General features: G+C 45.6%; 3 protein-coding genes across 3 annotated transcripts; 2 read left to right on the top strand and 1 right to left on the bottom strand.

The window, feature by feature from the left end:
* The first annotated feature begins 6,610 nt into the window (after window positions 1-6,610).
* On the top strand, window positions 6,611-10,164 carry LOC136470126 (pentatricopeptide repeat-containing protein At1g09900-like). The gene is made up of 2 exons (XM_066468081.1): window positions 6,611-6,686; window positions 6,788-10,164. Exons 1-2 carry the CDS (start codon window positions 6,611-6,613, stop codon window positions 7,861-7,863), a joined length of 1,152 nt encoding a protein of 383 aa, XP_066324178.1. The 3' UTR covers window positions 7,864-10,164.
* Window positions 10,165-14,397: 4,233 nt separating this feature from the next.
* Window positions 14,398-14,976, top strand: LOC136509257 (histone H4). The gene has a single exon (XM_066504077.1). The coding sequence runs from the start codon at window positions 14,464-14,466 to the stop codon at window positions 14,773-14,775; it is 312 nt and encodes a 103-aa protein (XP_066360174.1). The 5' UTR covers window positions 14,398-14,463; the 3' UTR covers window positions 14,776-14,976.
* A 2,150-nt stretch (window positions 14,977-17,126) lies between these two features.
* LOC136470119 (uncharacterized mitochondrial protein AtMg00810-like) lies at window positions 17,127-19,364 on the bottom strand. The gene is made up of 3 exons (XM_066468076.1): window positions 19,149-19,364; window positions 18,723-19,070; window positions 17,127-17,234 (listed from the first exon to the last, which is right to left on the bottom strand). Exons 1-3 carry the CDS (start codon window positions 19,362-19,364, stop codon window positions 17,127-17,129), a joined length of 672 nt encoding a protein of 223 aa, XP_066324173.1.
* Between the last annotated feature and the right edge of the window lie 5,910 nt (window positions 19,365-25,274).

The raw sequence follows: 25,274 nt of genomic DNA, 5'->3' as shown, positions 1-25,274 counted from the left end.
CGAATCAACATTGATGGTCATTAGCCCCTTCTCTTCGGATACCCTAGTATTGGTCCCCGACAGTTATGTTTGGGCACGTGGTGGAAAAAATTATATGCATGCGTGATGCACATCGGCCATGTTCGCTTTTCTTATAATCCGTACTTTTCAGCTTGTTTTTTCAGCCTGGTTTTGGGGCCATCACCACCTGTGCAGCACCTCTTGCATAGCGTTATATTATCCTCCGTGCCTTCGTGCATGATGAATTTGTGATTCACGAAATCACCGGCGCATGTTCCAGAATCCAGGCTGTATCGCTACGTAGAGGATCAACAGAGCAACGCCCCGTGCTGCCGTGCGCATGAACCAATGAACGGCGTCAAAGAGGTGTTGCATCGATGCTGATTTGCATCAGTTGCATGCATAGAATTCTCTTTTTTCACTCGCAACCTCCGGGTGCCCCCATCACCCCCTTCCATTCGACCCGACTGGCTGCCACCTCCACTCGGCCCAATGCACCCGTCTGGCCGTCTGATGCTCCCCCTCCCTCGCCTCATCCGCGCTCCCCTCTGTCACATCCCTCCCCGCGCGGCATTCTCCGGCTGGCGCTCCGTTCCCCACAGCAGCGACGCGGATGATAGCTCCGCCGCTGCCGCTTCAGATGTGATCATTCACCTTATCGCCGCAGGCAGCGGAGGCCTCGAGGCCGACCTCGACCGCCTCTTTGCCGCTGTCCTCTCCCACGGGCTCATCTCTAGTGCCCTCCACACGCTCACGGACCGCGCCATTCCCACGGAGCGCTTCTTCGCGTGGGCCTCCTCTCTCGGTAGGGGATTCTCCTGTTAGAGTCTTTAGATCATCTAGGTGTAGATCAGAGGATGATATCTTTACCAATTGAATCAAATATACCTACAGCTTGCTTTGGGAGAAGGAGATAGAGAGAGAGAGGGAGATGTAGGAGCATCTGGCCGTCGGAGAGGTTGGAGAGGAGCTCCCTGCCATCGCTGGTTCGTCGGTGAAGCTCTGCGCACGCGCAGCGACGGTCGGTGTAGGTGACGAAAGGGTGTCGGTGAAGAGGTTGGTGGTGGCAAAGGCAGTGGCGCTTCCCGCCGCTGGCAGTGCCTCCCTCTCGATCGGACTAGGGTTAGACGGTGGGGTTGTGGCGGCGGTAGTGAACCTCGTATCCCGAGTAGTTTGCCCCACCTCCTCTATATAGGCAATGTGCGGCGGGGGCCCACCAGCCACTAGATGGCTGGGCATCCTCGATTAAGACGCGATCAAGGGGTCCGTCTTGACCATTGGGTCAAGACGGATGAGATCAATTCTAACATTCTCCCCCTTGATCTCAACTCATACTTTAACTTTAAACTTTGACTTTAATCCCTCTCACTTTTATTTGTTCCATCACAGATTAGTGCATAGAGCATGCTTCATTGTCACGGTCAATCGCCGATAGACTTAACAGATACAATACACGTCTCTGTTCTGAAATAGATTCTTTAACTTTAGGCCCTTTATTGTCTAAAAACCATAGGCTATACCATAAACCCATGTCGACTGTGTGTTCTCTAAACACACTAGGTGGTAAGCCTTTTGTACGTGGATCCACAAGCACTTGCTTGTTACTTTTATGTTCAATACTTTTAGTATGATTCCTGAACTTTCTCCTTCACAACGTATAACTTTAACGTCAATGTGTTTGACAGCACACTTGACCTGTTGTTATAGGAGTGAACTACTTAAATGGTTATTGCTGTTGTATACCATTATCAATTCCGGATGTAAGTTCTTTTAACCATTTTGCCTGTCCTTTAAGCCTCATGACAAGCTATACTATAGGTATGCATCATTAATGACACCACAATTGTTTCTTTGGAGCTTTTCCACAATAAAACTCCAACTGCGAGTGTTAGCTACTATGTGGGTTTCACTAAACATCTCGCTAAAATTTAACATTTGTACCCTCAACTATTTGAGAGTACTTATTATTTCTTACTCATCATGAGGCCTATAAATCTTTACACAATTGCAAAATATTCTCAACTCTATTCTAGTGATCTATATCTAGACTGGACTTCTGCCAAAACATCCCGGATACATGAACTATGTCAGGGTAAGTTCTTACTTATAAGCATCCATTAAGCTTCCAACAGCTAAAGCATATAGGACGTCCTTTTGATCGATCTCACATTGGTTCTTGGAACACTGGAAGTTCCCAAAACTATTACCCTTTACTATAGGAACAGGCACAAGTTTACTCACATATATACTTTATTTCTTTAGAATCTTCTCTAAGTATACACTTGAGATAGTTCTAATACCCCTTTTCCTTTTGTCTCAGTAAGTTCCAATTTCTGGAACGAATGACGCTTTACCAAGATCATTCTCATTGAAACTTGAGAACAAGAACTGTTTCTTCTCCAACCGTAGATTAACACAACTACTAGCGAGTAAGGTGCTACCCACATGCAGGATTAGGAAAATAAATTTCCCATGTTTAAACTTCGCATAAATGCAATACATTCTCTTTAAAACCCAAACTTTTTTATTGTACTGTCAAACTTCAAGTACCAATGTCTTGAAGCTTGCTTTAATCCATAAATGGATTTCTTCAGGCAATATCCCTTATATTCTTTTCCTTCCACGACAAAACCTTTTGAGTTGTGCCATGTAAACTTTTCCACACAAATCCCCGTTGAGGAATGTGTCTTTACATCCTTCTAATATAACTCTAAATCGTAATGTGCCACTAACGCCATTATGATTCTAAAAGAATCCTTATATTCTCATTATAATCTATTTCTTCTCTTTGTGTAAATCATTTCGCCACAAGTGGCGCTTTATAGCTTCATATATTTCCTTTGGAGTCACATTTGTCTTGCAGACCCATTATAGCCTACTGTTTTGGCTCCATTAGCAATTTCTTCTAAGTCCCAAACATTGTTGGTATTTATCGATTTCATTTCATTTTCCTTTGCTTCTTGCCATTTAGATGAGTGAACGCCTCTCATGGCTTTTTCCAATGAGGTGGAATCACATCTTATTTGAATTTCTTTCTTAACTTTTACTTCTTAGTCACCAGAAATATCTGATTTTCTTATTCTTTGAGACCTATTGGGGCCTCGTGGCACTTCTTTCATATGGAGCTATTGTTGCTCTTCATTGCCAAAGGGCAATTGTTCTATAGCCACCTATATCACTAGATCCTTATTTACTTATTCATCTTCTTTAAGAGCTAACATCAGGTGTTGTATATGTCATACAACATCAACATGTATTAAGCAATTTATTGCTCTAAAACACTGTAGTGGAGATGTAATCCCACTTCTATTCAAGCTTTAGGTATCTACATACCATGCTCCCCCATATTACTCCATCTTCTGTAAAGATGGTGTATCTTTAAATTTTTTATTTTCGGTTTAATCTGCTAAAAACTCATATGGCGCGTTTAGCACCGCCTTGATAACTCTGAACTTGTCCATTATAAATACTAGCCGACTATGCTATCTTCCTATTGGAACTGTAAAAGGTCCAGGAATTTAGCTATTTCTTTACTTTAGGGGTATCGTTATTATGACCATCTTACTCCCTCAACGATCACATTCATCTTTTATAGATCACTTTTACCTTCAATGCATAGTATGCATTGCATTATCTGAAGTATGGGGAAGTATCTTTCTTAATTGTCTTTCTTAATTAATCTTACATTTCTCCCCCTCGAAATATGGTATGAACTTTTCTACCACAATTTTGAAACATTCTGAACTCTTGTGAATGAGGAAACTTTGATTACTTACTTCATCCACATGATTACATCATGCAAACAAAATTCGTATGGGAGTACATTTTCCTCATTTCACTTCAAAACTCAACATAGTCTATTATTTTCAATACTTCTGCAAGTCATGCTTGCATATCATTCTTATCTTTTGGTTCACATGCAACTTTCTTTTGTTCTTAAACTCATTGAGTACTTAATGATCATGACACAATTAGAGTGTACGGTCAATTCTAGGATAGCATAAGAGCTACCCCAAACTTCTCTCCATGTGCGGAATACACTTAGAGCACATGAGTCATCATATCCTTCTCCCGCCATGCGGGATAAGTACTATGCCAAACTCTCCCGCCATGCAGGATTGGTTAACATATGTACTATGCCAACTTTACCCCGCCATGCGGGTATTTTCTCAAACTTTTCCCGCCATGTGGGTACTATCACAAACTTTTCCCGCCATGCGAGATAATTCCCTTGAACGGACATAATTGCCAGGATTGGCTCGTGTTCAATCATCAAATTTAGAAATAAATCCAAATATTCTTTTAACACACATGTTTAATCCAATGTTAGTCAAATTAAACATGTATATGACTTTTACAACTCTCATAAGTGAAACTAAAAATAAATTCTTCTTCACAGAGAGTACATAAAAGATATTTCTCAATGAAGACTCTCATTGATCTATCTCTTTTCTTGGATCAATATTCTAGAATTCTTTTCTTTTGAAGCCATTCTTTAAAGAGAACACAGTCCCTTAAGCAATGGCATTCTTTCATACATAACTTGCCCTTAGGCATTTCATCATTTGAGTCACAAGTACCCATCTCATTTCTCTTACTGCCTTCAAGAATGAAAGCATGGAAGTCTTTTGTCTGAAAAAATATTCAATAATAATGCTCATTAAACTTTGAAATCTTTATGTTCTATTCTATATCACCGTTTGGTAGAAATAGAATAAAACATCATTCTTCTACATTAATTCCACATCACCGTTGGGCAGAAATGGAATTAAAATATAGAAATTCAATAATCTTGAAAACATAGAACTGCTCCTCAAAATTAAATTCTCCCGTTGGTTCGAATTTAATTAGAAGACAATCAACTTCATTGCAGCGGAAATATAAAAATACATTTCTCTAGTTTAAGAGCATTCCTTGATCTTTATCTATTCTCTAAAAATTGGTCACTTTGATGCAAAATTCATCAGAGATTTAAACTTTAATCATAAAACTCATAAAATTATAATATTATTATCATCAACGTTGGTCAGAAAATAACAATATCATAATTTAACTTTAACTATCAATCGACTATTCCTCTAATTAATTTTTTTTAGTTGGTTCCAATTTTAACTGGAGGATCAACTTTTCATCATTTACTGAATAACTATAACTGCTCTTCAAATTAAATTCTCCCGTTGGTTCGAATTTAATAAGAAGACAATCATTATTAACTTTGCAGCGGAAACTTGACAAAATTTCTTTATCTACTTTTCAGAAGCATTTTACTGTACTTTTCTACTCTCTGTCAAAATTATTCCGTTGGTTCAAATTTTGACACAGATGAAACATAAAAACATAGCAAAACATAAAAAAACTGCTTCTGAAAAATAAACTTTAAACTGTGAACAACTGTGTATTTTGGCCCGGTCCAGCACTGTGTAGCCCGGAGCCCAGCAGCAGCAGTGCGCGCGGAGCGAGTGGCCCGCAAGCAGCAGCAACGCGCGGCCCACAAGCAACAGCAGCGTGCGGCCAACCACTACGCGCGCTCGCAGCCCAGCAAGTCCCCGCGCGCTCAGCAGCCCACGCTCAAGCCGCGTGGCCCAGCAGCACAGCGCGTAGCACTCGCGGCGCCTCCCCCACGCCTAGGCCGCAACCTGGGCCTGGGCCGGGATTCCTCTTGCCCGCCTGGGCTCTATTCGGCCCGGAGCAACGCTCGCTGTCAATCTAAATCTGACGGTCGAGCACCATTTTCGGGAGGCTAAAACCCTCGCCCCGGCCACACCCCTCCAAACCCTAGGTCACGATTCTATTCTTTTCCTTCTCTCTCTCAGCGGCGCCGCGAGCAGTGATGGCCACCCACGGCGGCTGGAGAAAAAAACGGTGGTGGCGCCGCCGCGGAGCTCCTCGTCGGCGCGCACGCTCGCTCGAGGCTGAGCACGCCGCCATCGAGGGGCCTTGCGATGGTGCCCATGACCTCGAGCCCTAGGCGTAGCCCCGCGCGATGGCATGGACTCGCCAACCGGCGGCCCAGGTGGTTCTTCCCGCGTGACGGCGCGGTGGTGTTACTGACAGCGGTGACAGGTGAGCCCCCCTTGTCCGTCTTGTTCCTCTTCTTCCCCTTCTAGGGTTAGGGTTTGGTGAAATTTCGAATCGATTTGAATCACCTTTTTCTCTCTTTTTCTTTCTATTTCTTTCCCCGAGATCTGGTCGTGGGTTTAGGGTTTGGATCAAGCGGTCTTGAAGCCGAGCCCCTTCCGTCTTCACCCAGTTAGGGTTAGAGACTGTTCTTCTTCCCACGCGCTTCTTCGTAGGGTTAGGGTTCGGCTGACCCCTTCTCTGTCTAGATCCAAACGGATCTAGTCTATCTTTTCTTTTCTAATCGATTTCTTGCCCCTGACAAGATCCACGCCTAGAGAAACCTCGCTCTGATATCAATGTTAGAGTCTTTAGATCATCTAGGTGTAGATCAGAGGGTGATATCTTTACCAATTGAATCAAATATACCTAGAGCTTGCTTCGAGAGAAGGAGAGAGAGAGAGGGAGATGTAGGAGCATCTGACTGTCGGAGGGGTTGAAGGAGCTCTCTGCCATCGCTGGTTCGTCGGTGAAGCTCTGCACACGCGCAGCGATGGTCGGTGTAGGTGACAAAAGGGTGTCGGTGAAGAGGTTGGTGGTGGCAAAGGCAGTGGTGCTTTCCGCCGCTGGTAGTGCCTTCCTCTCGATCGGACTAGGGTTAGACAGTGGAGTTGTGGTGGTGGCAGTGAACCTCGTATCCTGAGTCATTTGCCCCACCTCCTCTATATAGGCACTGTACGATGGGGTCCACCAGCCACTAGATGGCTGGACGTCCCCGATCAGGACGCGGTCAAGAGTCCGTCTCGACCGTTGGATAAGACGGATGAGAATTCTAACATCTCCCAGTGCCCCCGCGCGCACAACCTGCTCGTCGAGAATGCCGGGAGGCTGGGCGACTACGGCGCGATGTCGCGCGCCCTGGCGCTCATGTCGGAGCGGAGGCTCCCCCTGACCGACCGGGCGTTCGCCTTCCTGGCGCCGTCGTCGGGTTCGTCGCGGAGCGGCAGCGTGGAGGATGCGGCGAGAGCCGTCCTGCGGGCTCTGGACGGCGTCGGCGGGCCCTGCCGCGCGTCCGGCGAGTTCTCGCTTGTGAAGGCGCTAGCGTCCATCGGCGAGTTCGATGCCGCGGTCTCGGTGATCGAGGAGACGGCGAGGAAGGTGCGGTACTATAACGTCCTCGTCGCAGCGAAGTGTAAAGCTGGCGACTTTGTCGGCGCCCGCGAGGTGTTCGACGAAATGAGGAGGTTGGGGTCTGACCCCGACGCCAACACCTGGAACTACCTCCTCGGCTGCCTGCTCAAGAACGGGAGGCTCGCTGAGGGGTGCGGTCTTGCTGAGTCCATGGAGAGGTTCAAGTGCAATGAGATCCCGAACTCACTCACGTACGAGATCCTTACATACCATGCCTGCAAGGCGGGGAAGATGGATTCGGCAATGCAGATTCTTGATCAGATGTTCTCGGAAAACCTGACGCCGAGGATCACCATACACTCTGCATTCATCAAGGGGTACTTCTACGCTGGGAGAATAGAAGATGCCTGCAAGTATGTTAGTGACATGTGCACCAGGGACAGGCACTATGTGAACCGGAACTACAGCCTGCTCGTGAAGCTGCTTCGGAAGTCAGGGAGGACCGTTGATGCTGGCAGAGTCCTATATGAGCTTATGGAGAAGGGCCTCAGGCCTGACCATTCTGCTTACGTTAAAGTGGCCAAGGATCTGCACAAGATGGGCAGGGGTGATCTGGCTTCTGAACTGAAGATGATGTTTCAAAGGTTCAGTGTACAAGCAGATATGGGTCGATGATGTGTTTCTGATCTGCTATTAAGTCGAATGAAGCTTGCATGTACATAGAAGACACATGTGGCTATTGATGTCTCTCTCTCCTGCCTCCAGGATAGCAAATGAATCATGACCACAAGCTCACCATATTCAGGGAATCACTTTATTTTGGTTAAGATTGTGAGTCGGTTGATGTCCTACACCTCCGACACCTTTTGTTCATGATCATGTGCTGACGCCTTTTCTGCACTAATGGAGGATGCAGCCAGGAGGGGTCTAATTGAGGGAGTAAGTATCTGTTCTAGGGCACCATTCATCAGTCACCTCTTTTTTGCTGATGCCTCGCTGATCTTCATCAAAGCATCAGTTTCAGGGGCTATGCATCTGCAACAGATTCTATCCCTATATGAGAATGCTTCGGGCCAAATGATAAATAAGGATAAAACAGCTGCTATGTTTAGTAAAAACACTCCAACACAAGTGAAGTCCAGAATCTTGGCGGAGTTGGGCATTTCTCATACCACAACTAATGACAGACACCTGGGGCTGCCTGTGCACATTGGAAAATTAAGAAGGAAGTCCTTTGAATACATTAAGCAAAAGGTGTGGACTAGAATACAGGATTGGCAAGAGAAATTATTATCCAAAGCTGGGAAGGAAATTCTCATCAAGGTGGTAGCGCAAGCGAGCCCAACCTATGCTATGTCATGTTTTGATCTCACAAAAGGCTTTTGTGAAGAACTCAGCTCTATGATTGCCAGATACTGGTGGAGCCAGCAAGACAAAATTAATAAGATTCACTGGATTGGTTGGCAAAAACTGACAAGATCAAAGAAGCTAGGAGGCCTGGGTTCAGGGACCTCCATGCTTTCAATTTGGCTATGTTGGCCAGGCAGGGGTGGCGCCTCCTAACTCAACCCGACTCCCTATGTGCTAAAGTGTTACAAGCTAAGTATTTCCCCACAGATAACCTCCTTGAAACGAGAGCAAAAGCTGGTATCTCATACACATGTCGGAGTATATTGAAGGGTATTGAGCTTCTAAAGGAAGGATTAATTTGGAGAATCGGTGATGGGACCAAAGTTAAAATATGGGAAGATCTTTGGATTCCAAGAGGAGACACCAGACGGTTTATTACACCAAGACATGGGTCAATTCTGCACAAAGTGGCTGATCTGATCAACCCAATCACAGGAAATTGGGACCAAGAGTTAGTCAATGATATTTTTAATCAAGAAAATTCGAGCCTTATCCTTGCAATTCCTATATTTCATGACATGGAAGATTTTGTGGCCTGGCATGCAGATCCTAAGGGTTTCTTTTCTGTCAAATCTGCATATGCAATTGCGGTCAAAAGAAGGGACCATTTGAACCACGATGATGCATCCTCATCTAAGGATCAGCAAAGCAATTTTCTATGGAAAAACATCTGGAACCAAAAGGTAACAAATAAAATAAAGATGTTCTTATGGAGGCTAGCCCATAACAGTCATCCTGTAAAGAGAAATTTATCCAGAAGGGGGGTGATTTTGGACACCATATGCACAATGTGCTACTGTCTTGATGAAGATTGTGGCCACCTATTCTTCAAATGCAAAATGGTAAAGCAAGTGTGGAGACGACTTGGCCTGGAAGAAGAAAGAAAAATTCTGCTTAACAAAAGTTCAGGCCCAGAAGTTATAGAGACAATCCTAGCATTCAATGAGGAATCTAAGCTCACAATAATACTTCTTTTATGGTGTTGGTGGCATGCTCGTAATAAAGTGAACCAAGGAGAAAGAAGATGTGTGATTGAGGAAATCTGCAATTCTGTTTATTATCACCTTACGTGTATGCAGAAGCTCAAGCTTTCAGCACCTACTCCTACAAGGCATCAACAGGAACGATGGTTTCCGCCTCCAGATGGTTTTTACAAATTAAACTGTGACGGATCTTATTTTCCAAACACCAGAAAATGGGGTTGGGGATGTATCATCAGAAACCACAAAGGTGAATTTTTGGCTGCAGGGGCTGGAGCACTTCAGGGACTTTCTAATGCCCTCCATGCTGAGACTCTGGCTTGCATGAAAGCTTTGGAGCTAGCCACCTCTCTTGGAATGCAAAGAATAATAATTGAGTTAGATGCCCAGAATCTGGTTTCTGCATTGATGTCAGACACCTACGATCGTGCGGAGCTTGGAGCATGTTTTAAGGAAATTAGATCCAAAATAGCATGTGATTTTGTATATTGTGATGTTTCAAAATGTCCCAGAAATTGTAATGCTGTTGCTGACTGTCTATCAGATTATGGTGCTTCTCTGAGTGATGTTCAGTTCAAATTATGGATAGACCGCACCAAACTTTGTAATCCCTCTTGTATCCGGGGATGTACCTATTTCTGAATGTTAAATGGAACTTTGTTTCCATATAAAAAAAAGTTTCTTTGAATGTAACTCAGGGTCCGTTTGGTTGGGTTTTTGGCTTTGGCTTTTGGCCCTAAAAACCTAAAGCCCAACCAAAGGGGCTGTTTTTGGAGGTTGTTTTTTCATAAGCAGCTGTTAGCTGTTTTTCTGTAGTACATTTTTGAAAGCTGGTTTGACACTGCTTTTGACTTTTGGCTTTCTGCTTTTCGAAATTGGTGGAATAAAAAGCTCTTTCATAGTTGTTTCAAGAGAGAATAAAGATAGAAGGTATATTTTATACTTGTTTAACCAAACAGCTTTCAGCTTTTCTACAGCTCACAGCCCACAGCAGCTTTTCCACAGCTCACAGCAGCTTTCCCACAGCTCACAGTCCACAGCAGCTTTTTTCCACAGCCTACAGCTCAACCAAACACACCCTCATATGACTTTTCTTCACTCTGAATATGTCACTTGCTTATATAAGATAAAACCAGAAGTGCGACCAGTGGCCACTGCACCTGTTCAGTTTCAGCGACCTTGAGCTACGGATGATTGAACAGTGACGAATTTTTTTTCGGCTACTAACACTGATCGTGTTGCAATTGCCGCAAATAGCGTTAAAACTTGTGCGCAGGATTTGCAATTTGCTTATAACATAACTCACATGTGTAATTGGTTGCTTGCTTTAGCCTTAGTTTGCATAGACCTTATGCAGCACAACCCAAGCTAGCACAAATTTATGCAATGTCTTGGTCTTTAGTTGTCTTGTATAGGCATGCTGTTTTTGATAAAATTTTGTTTGATTGCTTATATTATGCTGCATATAGTCACATATATTTTGTGTGCCCTATCAACTTGTGTAAATCTGCATTGCCCAATATGACCGAATCTGGGGTATTAGCTAATATTACAATGATACAGCTTTGAGCAACCAAACATGGGTTTGAGCAACCAAACATGGGTAAGATACATTGAATAGGCCTGGATACCAAACGCACCTATACTCTCATAATACCTGCAATAGTATATATGAATATTGTGGTTTTGACAAAACTTGTTGAATAAAATGAGAGCTAGTGTAAGTTCATTGTTTGTTGTGCCTTGTTGAAAAGACCATGAACGGTCAAAAAGCGGGGAGGCCCAAGTGGGGAGAGAGTGAATTGCGTCTCTAAAAACTTAAGTCTAGGCATTACTTGAACTTTACTAGAAAACCCATAAACTAATATAATGTGTAATTTTTTTTCTAGTGTGCTTTACCTATCAAACTTTAAAGAGTTATGCAACCTAGGGTTAATCTTATCAACTAGCATGTGCTAATCTAGAAAAGGTAAAGATCGCACACTAGCACAAAGTGAAAGTTTAAATGCATATGTGAAATGCAAGTCAAGAGATGGCAAACTCGGAGAGGCGAGGACATATCTCGTGCTATCTGGTACCAAAATGCAACCCATACTCTATGCTAGAGCTTCATGGAGATACGCTCCCAGTCACCAAGCCTTCCTCGATAACCTTTTGGCACTTCCATTATGGGGCTTATCCATCAAGAAAGGGTCTCCTCATCTCTCACACGCTAAGCCGTCAGCGCTCCACACCAAGCTTAGAGGGTCATTAGTCGTCACAAGGTCACCAAGAACTCAGGTGACCTAACTCGCCAAGATTAAAAGGGAACACAAGCCCAACACTCAAAGATCTCAATCCTCAAGGCCTAAACCTCACAAAAATGAACAATAGGGTCTATCCAATGTCTTGGATTTGATCAATATACACTAGATTGGGTTGATGCAGCGTTCTAGTATTGCAATGACTTCAAGAATTCTGTTCTCCAATAACCCCTAAATGAGCGGTGCTCCACCTCTCAATCTCTCGTAGCTATTAGCAAAATCGCTACAGAAAACACAACAGTCAAACGGTCCGGTCCTCGCAAAAAAAAATGTACCATCAAAGTGTTCAGTCCATTGTGACTGTTGGACTAGCCATTACACCTTGTTGACGTTAGATATGGCATGACATATTTTGTTGGACTGTCTGCAAGCACACAACTCCACGCAACTATAGTGTTGTGTGTGTCTTCAGGCCTTGTCCCCTCAGCCTACTGACTTATCCTTCCATGCTTGGTGCAAGAAAGCTAGCAGCATTGCTGATGGGTTGATGAGGCAAGGATTTAATCTCTCTCGTTATGCTCGGAGCTTGGACTATATGCAATGTTTTTTTTAGGCGCTAGGCGGTTTCTAGGCAGTGACCCATCGCCTAGCGCCTAGGCGTTTTCTAGGCGTTTTGACTTTTTTTGTATTTCAGCATATATAGCTGAATAAATTATATAAATATAGTAGCCGAGTGAATTTTATAAAAAGAGAAAAGGTCCAATAGATATGCCTTAGTTGATACAAAAGTGATGTTCATGCTTAGTTCATAGTTCATAGTTGATACAATAAAGGGGAGAGATGTATGAAAGTTTATCTCTAAGGAAACCATGCAAAGGCATTGGGGCAATGTTACAATACTTGTTTTAGGTCAATTGACATAGATACAGCATCATAATGCAACTACATGTAATTGCTTGGGAGTCTACCAAGCAACAACAAGACACAAGGTGTCCAGGCGATTGTATTAACTACCTCATAATGTAAGGGGTCCAAGTCTATCCTAAGTCAAACTATTTTGACTAAACTTATGGAGAATAATATTAACATCTATCACATTAAAGATGCAAATTATGAAAATATTTAATAAAGTATCCAATGATGCTAATTTGATGTCCTAACTATTGACTATTGTTCTTATTTTCTCTTATGGTCCAATTTGACTTTGGACAAACTACGATCCGTTATATTTCAAATAGAGGGAGTACCTCTATTTCAAAATATAAGATATGATTTGGCCCTATGTTGTCTCCACTGTCACATAAACATGCACATGCATTATACTCCCTTTCTCCAAAATTCTCACTTCTCTAGGAATCAAACAATGTAAGGTTGTACCAAATCTATACGGAAAATACTAACATTATGATACTAAATAAGTATTATTAGAATTAGTTATAAAATATATTTCATAATAAGTCTATTTAAAGAAATGAATATTGATACTATTTTTCTATGTTCAAATTTAAGAAAATTTGACCTATCCCAAACCTAGAATTACATTCTTTGTAGGGTGGAGGGAGTAATAATATTTTAATGACCATGAATTGCCATCACATCAAAGTGATTTCAAACATGAATATAATAAAATTAGTTTCATATAATCTACAGATTCATAGAACACGCATTGGTCATGGACTATATTCATATGCCATGACAACTTTGAAAAAAGTATCACGCGACAAAGTATTGGGAGTAGCCTTATACGTTCGTTTGATAGCGTTTTGTACGTTGACCATTGGTGATGTGAATACTATCTTTCTTGTAGACGGTTAAAATGACATGTGATATTGCAGGCAAAGGTTGCGTGCTGTCGAAGATACGGTTTTTTCCCCACTCGAAGAAATAGATCTTTTGCAAGAAAGCATCACAAAAAAACAAGGCTTGTCTGCTGAAGATGAACGTTTGGAGCACATATATGACCAATCTTTTCTAGTCATGCAAAATTTTCAAAAGAAAAATGCCTTTCCCCCCCTTGTTCAAAAGACACTTATATTCATTAGCAATGTTGTTAAGAGATACTAGGTATGATTAGTTTTTGCTTGACATTATCAAACTATGATATTTATTGGCACTATATCTGATTTTAAAAATTATATACGTATGGAACGTAATTTTATGTAGGATCATATATATTTTCATTAGCAAAGCAAATGTTTTTCAGAAAAAAAGTTCATTAACAAGTGACAACAGGTCCGATGGATTCAACGGCGACGCCACAGTCTCCCATACCCAGGCCCATCTCAAGCCCACTCCAGGAAAACACACCCACGCCATGTCAGCAATCCGCGTCCACCCCCACGAACCAATCCAACGCCGCGCAACCACCTCCCGCGGATCCGTCCAGTGTCCCCGCCACGTCACCGATCCGCCCCACCCGCTCCCACGCATCCCCAGCCATCCATCACGGATCCGACGCGCCGAACTCCACCTCCCGCGGATCGCACCCCTCACTTCCCGACGCGCCGAACTCCACCTCCCGCCCCACCAGCTACTATAAATAGCAGATAGCACCCAACCCAGTACCCTTCACAACCAAGTCCTCAAATCTCCAAATTCACCTCCACAATCTCCTCTCCAGTTCGAGCTCCTCGCTCTCAGCCATGTCGGGCCGCGGCAAGGGAGGCAAGGGTCTGGGCAAGGGCGGCGCGAAGCGCCACCGCAAGGTGCTCCGCGACAACATCCAGGGCATCACGAAGCCGGCGATCCGAAGGCTGGCGCGCAGGGGCGGCGTGAAGCGCATCTCTGGGCTCATCTACGAGGAGACCCGCGGCGTGCTCAAGATCTTCCTCGAGAACGTCATCCGCGACGCCGTGACCTACACGGAGCACGCCCGCCGCAAGACCGTCACCGCCATGGACGTCGTCTACGCGCTCAAGCGCCAGGGCCGCACCCTGTACGGCTTCGGCGGCTAGGCGCGTCCCGCCCCCAATATCCGCTCCGGCGTCGTCTCTGGATCGTGGTCCCCGTGCGGGGCGGTGGTGCTAGGTGTAGCAGCTGTTAGGGTTTCGTTCCGTCTGTTGTCTGTGGTCTCTGGTTGTCTTGTCCAAAGTTATCTGTTCTGTGGTGTGAAGGAAGAATGCAAGATGAATGAAATGGATCTGTGTTTGAGTTACGATTGCATGTTTGTTCCATTTAATTTTGGCACTGATGGCACAAATTGAGGATCTGTTCAGAGTTGTACCGTGGCTCCGTTTTTTTCCCCCATCGCCGCTCACTGAATTTTGCACCCTGTGAATATGGTTTGAAAATGGATGTGGGCGGCAATTTTTCGCTTGTAGTCAAAATTCGCAATAGTCGTTCTCGGCCCCGGCGTCGCGAATCTGGGTTGGAACTATCTTCGGGCGCCAAATTTTCACGCAAAATTCGAAATAGGCTCTTCGGTCTTGGCTCGCGAACGGGGGTTGAACCCGGCAGCTTGTCGTTTTGGGGCCTGGGCCGAAATCCCAGCCAGAAAGTTCCATTCGCCGGGCGCGGCCCTTTCCTTGTCTCTCTCATGGTGGCGGCGGCGGCGGCGGTCGAGATCCCGACGAGTTTGTTGCAAGCGACGGGACCAGGCCAGGCCGGCCGGCGATCAGAGCTACCTCCTGCGATCATGGCGCTTATTGCGGGTGGGATCGGCGCCGAGCCGGAGTACATCGTCTTGAGATCACCCCCGCCGCGCGATCGACGCGCATTGTTCGATTGGCAGCCTTCGCGTTACCGGCCGCTGCTGACCCAACCTCCACTCCCCATCTCACAGTCCGCCACTGCTTCGCCTTCTCGTCCGATCCCCTTCGCGTTCCGCCTCCACAGGGCACACCCCTTCGGTCCCTACTGACGAACCTCACGCTTCCTCCTCCGGTACGTGGCCACCAGCTACAACAATGTGCTTAACGGTAGACAGTAAAATCAACCCGCGGTTGCTGACGCCATCATGTTTGCTGAATCAGTAGTGTTGCTCATTATGTTTGCTGAATCAGTAGTGTTGCTATGATGCTTGGTTTCAATCTTATTGGGCTGTTAAACTTGTAACCTTCTCCAATCTTCTACCTATCGCTGGACAAAAGCAGCTGAGCTTTAGGACTAGACAGATTCATTTATGTGCCAAAATCTTATTCATACAGTTGGTGTTGCGTATGACAATTTGATGAAACACGTCCGCAACGATAAAACAGTTGGTGGTGCTGTTTATGTGTCGGAATCTTACTGATGTATTCCCCCTACTGGTCGCCGTTCATCATCTGCTTTTTAGTTTCCGTTGAACTAAGGAAGAAGCTGTTCATTGAGAGTGTGAGGCTGTTTACATATAAGATAATTGGCCCATGAAGGCATTTGTTTATGCTTTATATAGAGCGCCTTGAAGGTGAAAACTTGTATGATCAGGAAAGGGTTTTGAAATGGTAATTTTAATGGCATAGTGGTTCTTTCATTTTTGTAAATGAAGATGTAAAAGTGGACACTCGGTAAAATAATTTTAACTGCGATAGACTCCTTTGTGAAGGCAGACTACCCTGTTCACAAAACCCTGGCCTTGCATCTTGAGGATGTCCAGTATGCTGATATGGTGCTTATGAATCTGAAGCTTGAAGTGGAGTTTCATTCCAGAGTCAACTGTGAGGGGCTTATATTTGTTTGTTGGGTTAAGTTCAAGCTTTTGTCGTTTTTCTAATAATATAAGCAAATGGGAGCAGCCAATGTACTTCTAAATTAACATGAGCTTTTATGTTTTTGAGTTGTATTTGCATGCATTTGTTGGAAATATTGTGCAACAATAAGTGCAGAGGGAGGAATCGATAAACCACTTGGTCCTACTTACCTTACTTTTGTGCAGCATAAGAATTTTAGCAGAACATCCCTAAGACAGTTAAAAAGCAAAGTTCAATTCATTGGTTGGAGTTCTGTTTCTGCTTCTGCCATAAGGAACTCATGGCCAATGTAGGTGCAAAATCTCTCTGTTGGCATCTAATATTAATTTCTAATAGTAAATTTTATTTCCTGTTTACTTTTAAAATTAGCATTTTAATTATATTATTTAAATATAATGATATCATCTTAACATTGTTTTACACATGAGTGGTCTGAAACTAGCCATACGTGTGAGTGAATAAAATGCATGCACCATTTTGATGTGAACCTTTCTGACTAGATTAGGATTGCACTCTCTTTATTACCTTATATTCAGTATGTCATTTTGCATCCATGTGGGGCAGACGATTTGAAAACCCAGTGCACAGGCCCTGTATTTAGAACTCTGCTTTAATGCTGCCATTTCTTTTGACGCCATTCAGTTTTGTAGCATAACTGAAAATGACAGCTCCTTTTTATCTCTTATCGTCTTCTTTTCCTTTTTCTTGGAGCTGGATACTATGATGCTGGTATCATGATGTTGCTTCTGCCAAGAGAAATCAACCAGTTAAATAGCTGATGACCTGATGTACACACGCCTAAGTGCGTGTTCGAGAAAAAAAATAAATAGCTGATGTATTATGACTAGAAGTTTTATCTGATTGTGTAAGTTAGCTTCTTAATACCATTATTTCGCATGCATTGTCCGTCCATGATAAAATTAATTTCTTGAAAAATAGAGGTATTGTTTTGAATTGGATTCTAAACTATAGTAAGGGAACACTATCACGTTGATATTGCTATAGCATTATGTGTTGGTAATAACCAGCTAGATAGCAGTTCTTGGAGGCTAGGAGAAGCTAACAAGATTTCTTGCTTTATCGATTTGCAGTGAGAAAAGTAATAAGCATGTTAAACATGTGCAAGTTTCATCATTGTATCTTAGAAATCTGCTTGTGGGATCCAATGAATAAAGAGATAATAAACTTTTGGTTTGATGTTGACCTCAGTTTCATAATTTGCTTTTTTCCTGATGAAGATTGCATTTTGTCATGTTTTTCTCGTCATTGCTGCAAGCTCTGCAGGCATGCATCTTCCATGACGTTGTTTGCTTGCCCAAGTTATTCTTAGTCTTAAACAAGGATATACAACAAGAATATTGAAGGAGCAAGTTTCTCTTTTCCCCAATGTTTGTTCTCGTACTGAGTAGAGTGTTCTTTGTTGTAAATGGTCTATCTATACCTTCTAACCATTGCAGTTCTAGCATGCTCAACTGGAGATGAAATGTCTTACCATTTGGTTGTAACATAATAAGACAAGCTTCACAATGGCTTGCGATTATGAAGGCACATGTTTACTTGTAGGCTGTGAGAATGTTATCACTTATCAGAACTAGAAGTTGATCGAAATAATTACATTTACAGCTGATGATGTTCTGCACCCTGCACATTAAGCTGCTATAGTTGTCTGTAATTTCTCCCATGACAGTAGTATGTACCTAGTGACAGTAGTTTTTTTGTTGACCGGGTCTAGTGACAGTTGTTAGAACCAAATCACAGGTTTGGGGCTGGAATTTCTATTTCATTAGCCTTGCCACAACTATGGCAGGTTTGGGATACATTTAGGATAGCTTGCTTGCAACTTAAGAAAACTACAGCATATTCTAGAGATGCTAAAGTAGATGCTAAAGCAAGATAAGGATAAAGATAAGGGCTGACACAGCCACCAACTACTCTAGATAAGTATCCTAGGTAGATAAACACAAGGCTTATGCTTTCATTCTCCCCCTAAGTCTTGTGTGGCGTCTTCTGGGGAATTTCAACCATCCCAATCCTGGCGCGAAGCTCCTGGAACTTGACCCGTCCAAGGGACTTGGTGAGAAGGTCGGCGAGCTGATCCTAGGTGTTGATGTAGCCGGTCTTGATGCTCCCCTCATCCAAGCAGCTCCTGATGAAGTGGTACTTGATGCGGATATGCTTGCTGCGCTCATGGAAGACGGGATTCTTCGCCAAGGCCAAGGCAGACTTCTGTCCACCTTGAGCTCCACTGCTTCTGCGTTTCTGCCCAGGAGATCGCTCAGCAGCCGAGCCAACCAGAAAGCTTGAGTCGAAGCGGTTGTGGCAGCGATGTACTCCGCCTCGCAACTGGACAGAGCCACCACTTGCTGCTTGACCGACTGCCAGTTGATCAGACACTTGCCGAGGAAGAATAGTGTCCCGCTGATGCTCTTGCTTGTGTCGATGTCGCCGGCGAGGTCGCTGTCGCCGTACCCGATGAAGTGCTCCGCACCGGGACGCCTCGGGTAGTGCAAACCGTAGTTGGAAATGCCCGCGACGTAGCGGAGGATCCTCTTGACGGCCTGCCCGTGCTCCGTCGTCGGTCGCTACATGAACCGACTGACATAGCCAACGGCAAACGTCAGGTCTGACCGCGTGTGGACGAGGTAGCGAAGGCTGCCCACAATGCGCTGATACCGCGTGGCGTCGACCTCCTTCGCCGTGCTGTCGCTGCTCAGCTTCAGCCTCTCCTCCATGGGAGTGTGGGCTAGGTTGCAGCCGGTGAGCCCGCCCAACTCAACGATGCGCTTGGCGTAGGCAGTCTGGCGAAGGGAGATGCCGGAGCTGTCCTGGTGGACCTCGATCCCCAGGTAGAAGGAGAGAAGGCCCAAGTCGCTCATCTAGAAGGCCGCCTTCATCTCCTCCTTGAACGTCTCCACCTCGGCCTCCATGGTGCTGATGATCACCAAGTCATCGACGTAGACGCCTACCAATAGGGCATTGCCTCCCTTGCCCCGCCGGTAGACAGCAACCTCGTGAGAACTCTGCTGGAACCCCATTTGCTTGAGGGTGGAGTCCAGCTTGGCGTTCCAAGCTCGGGGCGCCTGCCGCAAACTGTAGAGGGCCTTGCGCAGGCGAAGAACCTTGTTCTCCTTGCCGGGGATGACTAATCCCGACGGCTGGTGGACGTAGACCTCCTCCTTTAGGTCACCATTGAGGAAGGCGGACTTGACGTCCATGTGGTGCACACGCCAACTCTCTTGGGCCGCCAGTGCGAGGAGGAGACGGACGGACTCCATCCGCGCAACGGGCGCGAAGGCGTCGTCGAAGTCGACTCCCTCCTACTGGACGAACCCACGTGCCACCAGACACGCCTTGTGCTTGATCACGCCCCGGCCTCATCCTTCTTGAGCTTATAGACCCACTTAAGGGTGATGGCGTGGTGGCCGACAGGAAGATCTGCCAGCTCCCACATCCGGTTCCGCTCGACCGCGTCCATCTCCTGCCGCATCACGACGCGCCATGGCGCATCTCCCTCTGCCTCAGCAAAGGAGTGGGGCTCGCCATCCTCGTGCGCTAGGTGTAGCTCCGCCTCGAAGTCGTGCATCGCCAGTCCAGGGACAGGCTGATCACCGAAGATGTTGTCCAAGGTGCGGTAGCGCAGAGGCTCATCGTCGTGGTAGGCATCAATGCGATCCTCATCGTCGGACAACGGAGTGGCGAACTCCACCGTGCACTGCTCGTCACGGACCAAAGCTGTTGGTGCTGATCTTGGAGGTGTGGGCGCCGATGCAGGAGATTGGGGAGCCGGTGTAGGAGAGCGGGGCGTAGCCGGTGGTACAGATGGTGGAGGACTTGCTGGTGGTGTAGGCGGTGGAGTACTTACCGGAGCTGATGGCGAGCCGAATGCTAAGGTAGATGAGCTCGGTGAAGATGAGCTGCTAGTTCCCCTGGCTCCCTCAAAGTGGACGTAGTCGACGACGAAGTCTTTGAGAGTCGAAGTCGAGCCATCGTCCACCGCCTTGTCCTAGGCCTAGCCGCGCCCTTCGTCGAACACGATGTCCCGAGAGATGCGGACATGCTGTGTCGCATGGTCGAGGATGCGGTAGGCCTTGACGCCCTCTGTGTAGCCGATGAAGACCCCTGGCGTGCTCCGGTCGTCGAGCTTGCCGACGTGGTTGAGCTCCTTGGCGAACGCGAGGTAGCCGAAGACGTGGAGGTGGCTGACCGTCATTTTGCGCCCGTGCCAGGACTCGCACGTCATCTTACCGTCAAGGGCCTTGGTGGGCGAGTAGTTGAGAAGATGGACGACAGTCATCACCGCCTCCCCCTAGTAGATTGTCGACATCCCTCTCTGCTTGAGGAGGGCGCGGGGGTGGACACCATAGTCTGGTTGCGGTGCTCAACGACGTCGTTCTACTACGGGGTGTACGAGAGGGAGAAGTGGCGCTAGATCCCCTCGTCGGCGCAGTACGCCATGAACTCAGCCGCTGTGAACTCGCCACCGTTGTCGATGCGTAGCACCCGAAGCTTGCAGCCGCACTCCTTCTCTGTAGCAGCTTGATGGTGCTTGATGGCGTCCGCAACTGCCGCCTTGGTGTTGAGTAGGACCGCCCACATGTAGCGGGACACGTCGTCGATGAGGAGCAGGAAGAAGTGTCGGCCTCCAGGTGTGGCCGGTGTCATGGGGCCATAGAGGTCGTCGTGCATGAGCTCCAGCTTCTCCTTGGTACGGAAGCTCGCCTAGCAGGGGAAGGAGAGCCGTCGCTGCTTGGTGAGGACGCAGGTTTCCCAGAACTGCTCCATGTGCTCGACTCGTGGCATGGCCTGCACCATCTCCTTGTTACCGAGCTACTTCAGGGCCTCGAAGTTGAGGTGCCCAAAACGCTCGTGCCACCGCCAGGCATCGTCGTCGTGGTGGGCTGCAAGGCACACCGACTGCGCCACCTGCACATGGAGGACGTAGAGGTGGTTGATGCCTCTGTTCACCTTGGTGAGAAGGCGACAATGGCGATTCCAGACGCGTAGGATCCCATGCTCGATCTCCACGTGTGAGCCGTTCTCATCCAGCTGTCCCAAGCTGATGATGGAGTTCCTTAGCGTGGGGATGTAGTAGACACCGGTGAGCAGCCGATACTCGCCGGTCTTGACGGTGAAGACGATGGAGCCGACACCCTTGATCTCCACGGCGGAGGCGTCCCCGAACTTGACGGAGCCTCGAATGTTGGAGTCGAGCTCGGAGAAGAACTCCTGCCGCCCGGTCATGTGGTGGGAGGCCGGTGTCGACATACCAGCCGTCAATCTTATCGTCGCTGGACCCGTTGCCGAGGAAGACGTGGGCCCACGGCTCGTCGAGGTGGAGGAGCGCGGCGGCGGTCGGCGCGGGAGGTGAGTGCAGCTCGATGCTCCCGTGCATGAAGAACAAAGTCGACTCGTCACCCTCCTGCGCTTGCGCGACGTGTGCCTGACCGCCGCGCTTTGCTTGCCGGCAGTCCTTGGCCTAGTGGCCAGTCCTGCCGTAGTCCTTGGCCTAGTCACCCTCGATGCGTGGGTCCTCCAGGTCCGTCTCGCGCCCCTGCAGCACGTGGTCGTACGTCGTCGAAGCCACGCTCGTGCAGTCAGCCCAGACGATCCGCATCGCGTTTGCCCAGGCCAGCCGTTCCACGTCCGTTGAAGCCACGCCGGTCCTATGCGTTCGCGCCATCCTTCGCGCGTAGGGCCGCAGCAGCATCCGCAGCTGCTGTCTAGCGCGCCGTCTCGGCCGCCCGCGCTGCCTCCGCCTCCGCGATCCGCGCAACTCGAGCCACTGCGTCCGCGTCCGCGAGTTGCTGCGCGCGCTCCGGCGCTGCTGCCGCCTGCTCACGCTCCGCCTCGAGCTGCTCGCGCGCAGCCGCCTGCCGGTGTCGCCCGTCGGAGGTAGTGGACTCGACAAAGGATTGGGAAGAGTGGGGGTGGTTGCGGTTGGACATGGCGTCCGATTGGGATGGGTAGGATTAGAACCCAGATGAACTTAGGCTGTAGATACCATTTGTTAGAACCAAATCATTGGTTTGGGGCTGGAATTTCTATTTCATTAGCCTTGCCACAACTATGGCAGGTTGGAGATATATATTTGATAGCTTGCTTGTAACTTAAGAAAGATACAACATATTCTAGAGATGCTAAAGTAGATGCTAAAGCAAGATAAGGATAAAGATAATGGCTGATACAACCATCAACTACTCTAGATAGCAGTCTGAGTCTCAACTCTTTGAAGTTAGCAGGTGAAAGGTAGCGCTACCTTTTCCTAATGGACCAAATTGTAGTTGAGCCTTGGCTTCAGCCTAGTAATTCACTTATCCTGAAGTTACTTTTCAAAGTGGGTTTGCTCTAAAATTTTGACCATCCTTCATTATGCATCAAGGGTTTTACAACTATGTGTTGGAAGTGTCATCCATGCCTTGTTTAGATGATGGTTGGGAATCAGTATTTGGCACTGTAGCACTTTCGTTTGTATTTGATAATTATTGTCCAATCATGGTCTAACTCGGCTCAAAAGATTTGTCTCGTAATTTACAATCAAACTGTGTAATTAGTTATTTTTTTATCTACATTTAATACTCCATGCATGTGTCCAAAGATTTGATGTGATGGAGAGAGAGTGAAAAAACTTGGAATCTAAACAAGGCCCCAATATTCTAGTCTAAAGTACGTTTCCTTCCCCGAGAAATGCTTCAGTACTGTTTTCTGTTGCAATAGCAGATCTGATTTGACGACCAGACAATGAATCCTTATATTCCCGCCACCCCAATAAAAGAATGTCAACAAATATCAAGTTTAACCAAATATGTATGAAAATGTATTAATATTTATGATGCGTAATAAAATACCATTAGTTTAATCATAGAATATAATTTTATAATAAACCTATTTGGAGATGCAAATGTTGATAATATTTTTTGTAAACTTAGTCCATTTTTTGTTTGACTTAGTCCAAACCTAGAATGACATTCTTTTTAAGAACGGAGGTAGTATTTGAAGACAATATACGTTGAAGTAATGGATTATGATTATATGGAACACTATTCTTTTTACCTCAGTAAACGCTCGACCAATTCTTACTTCCCTCAGCACCATCATGCACACATACTGAAAACTTTAATATGGACATGCCATGACACTTACTTAGCATGCTAATCAGAGAGTAGCGAACTATTGAAGCTTCATGCAGTGACTGACATTGACATAGACAAATTGTTTGCAAGTTGCTGAAACTGCTTTACTTTACAGGACACATTGGTCCTGCAGCTATTAATCACCAGTTCAGTACCAGTCAAGAAAATGGTACTAGTGGGAACTGAATTTGGAGTTTTGGACTGCTACAGGAGAAACTGAAACTTTATGCCTTCCCAGTTGAACACCAAGAACTGTTTACACGGGAAACATATAAAGTTTTATTTCCAAGTTATATTATCCGTATCGTATTGCTTCACCATTTGGTGCAAGGTATTCAGATCTCTTTCCTTGTTTGGGTACTATCTGATTCCCTGTGGAAGCCAAGATACTTGAACAATGGCCGACTTTTGGGCTTTCAAAAGTGGGAGGCTAGGGGTGGCCTATCCTTTCGGCTACACTGTTGCCGTTTCTTTTCTTTTGATTCCTCTTCTCCCATAATCAGAACCGACACTGCATTCAGTTCTGCAACCTTTGTGATTAAATAACTTTTCTGAAATGCTTTTGAATGGAATATATCTCAGTATATCTTCATTGTAATTAATTTTGTATCCAGGTTGAAGTACTTTGCTTGCCGCTTGCAGAGGCCACCCATCTCTTGTTGGATTTCAATGTGGGCACTCAAGGTCTGATCCCAACACCACCTCCAAAGTTCTACGAATTATTCCTTAGCACATTAGTATATTGCACGCGTTCATCTTTTATCGAAACACTAGTTCTAGCGGACTGCGGTTAGTCCAAACTCTGAAAAACTTCAGGTAAATAGAAAGAAGTGTTTTGGATATTATTTCCATTTTTTGAACTAAAGCTCAACGTTCAAGACCTTAAAGCAAAGTAATGATATCGTTCAAAAATAAACAGGAGAGTCAAGTAATTTTTTCAAATTGAATTGAACACATGCTGATTAGACCTTAACTGATTACTCTGATCAGTATGTAATTTTTGTCTTTGGCATCATTATGAAGATACATGAGCTGATCTGCTGGGTCCAGGTGGGCTAAATTCTCCCTTTCTTCTTCCTGCATTCCTTAAAAGCGATTGTGAAGTTGCGAGATCTGGGTCTCCTTATGAATCGAGCTGGCTAACCATACTTTATCATTTTGTTAAGTCCATCATTGCTAGGTAAGAGTTACTAAGACACATTGCTTTTAAATTTTAAACTACCTGCGTCATGTGTGCTCTTCCTGTTCACTCTAGGCTGTCGGATCGACCTGACTTGTTTGCCATCTCTCTCACATTGCACACCATATTCACCCAGCTTTAGCATCATAGCGACAAATCTTAAGCATGATTAACATAAACGAGCAAATAGATAACATATATTAGTAGTTTTCTCAAAATCCAGTGAATTGCCATTTTGAATGTAATAACTTATACTCATCAATCATGCTGGTTCATTCCATTTGGTTGTGCAATAATAAAGGTATCTATTCAGAATTGCACGCCTCTGTTTTTAGTTTTCCTTAGACAATTTATATTGCAATATAGGCACAAAACTCCATATGTGTATTTCTGGTATGTATGTGTACATAATACGCTAGGGGTAGGAGGAGCAATGTAGTAGAATAGCTTGAGATGGTATTAGAGATACCCGCTGT

The sequence above is a fragment of the Miscanthus floridulus genome, chromosome 1, assembly GCF_019320115.1.
Source record: "Miscanthus floridulus cultivar M001 chromosome 1, ASM1932011v1, whole genome shotgun sequence".
Lineage (NCBI taxonomy): Eukaryota > Viridiplantae > Streptophyta > Magnoliopsida > Poales > Poaceae > Miscanthus > Miscanthus floridulus.
This window is presented reverse-complemented; position numbering and strand designations above follow the sequence as displayed.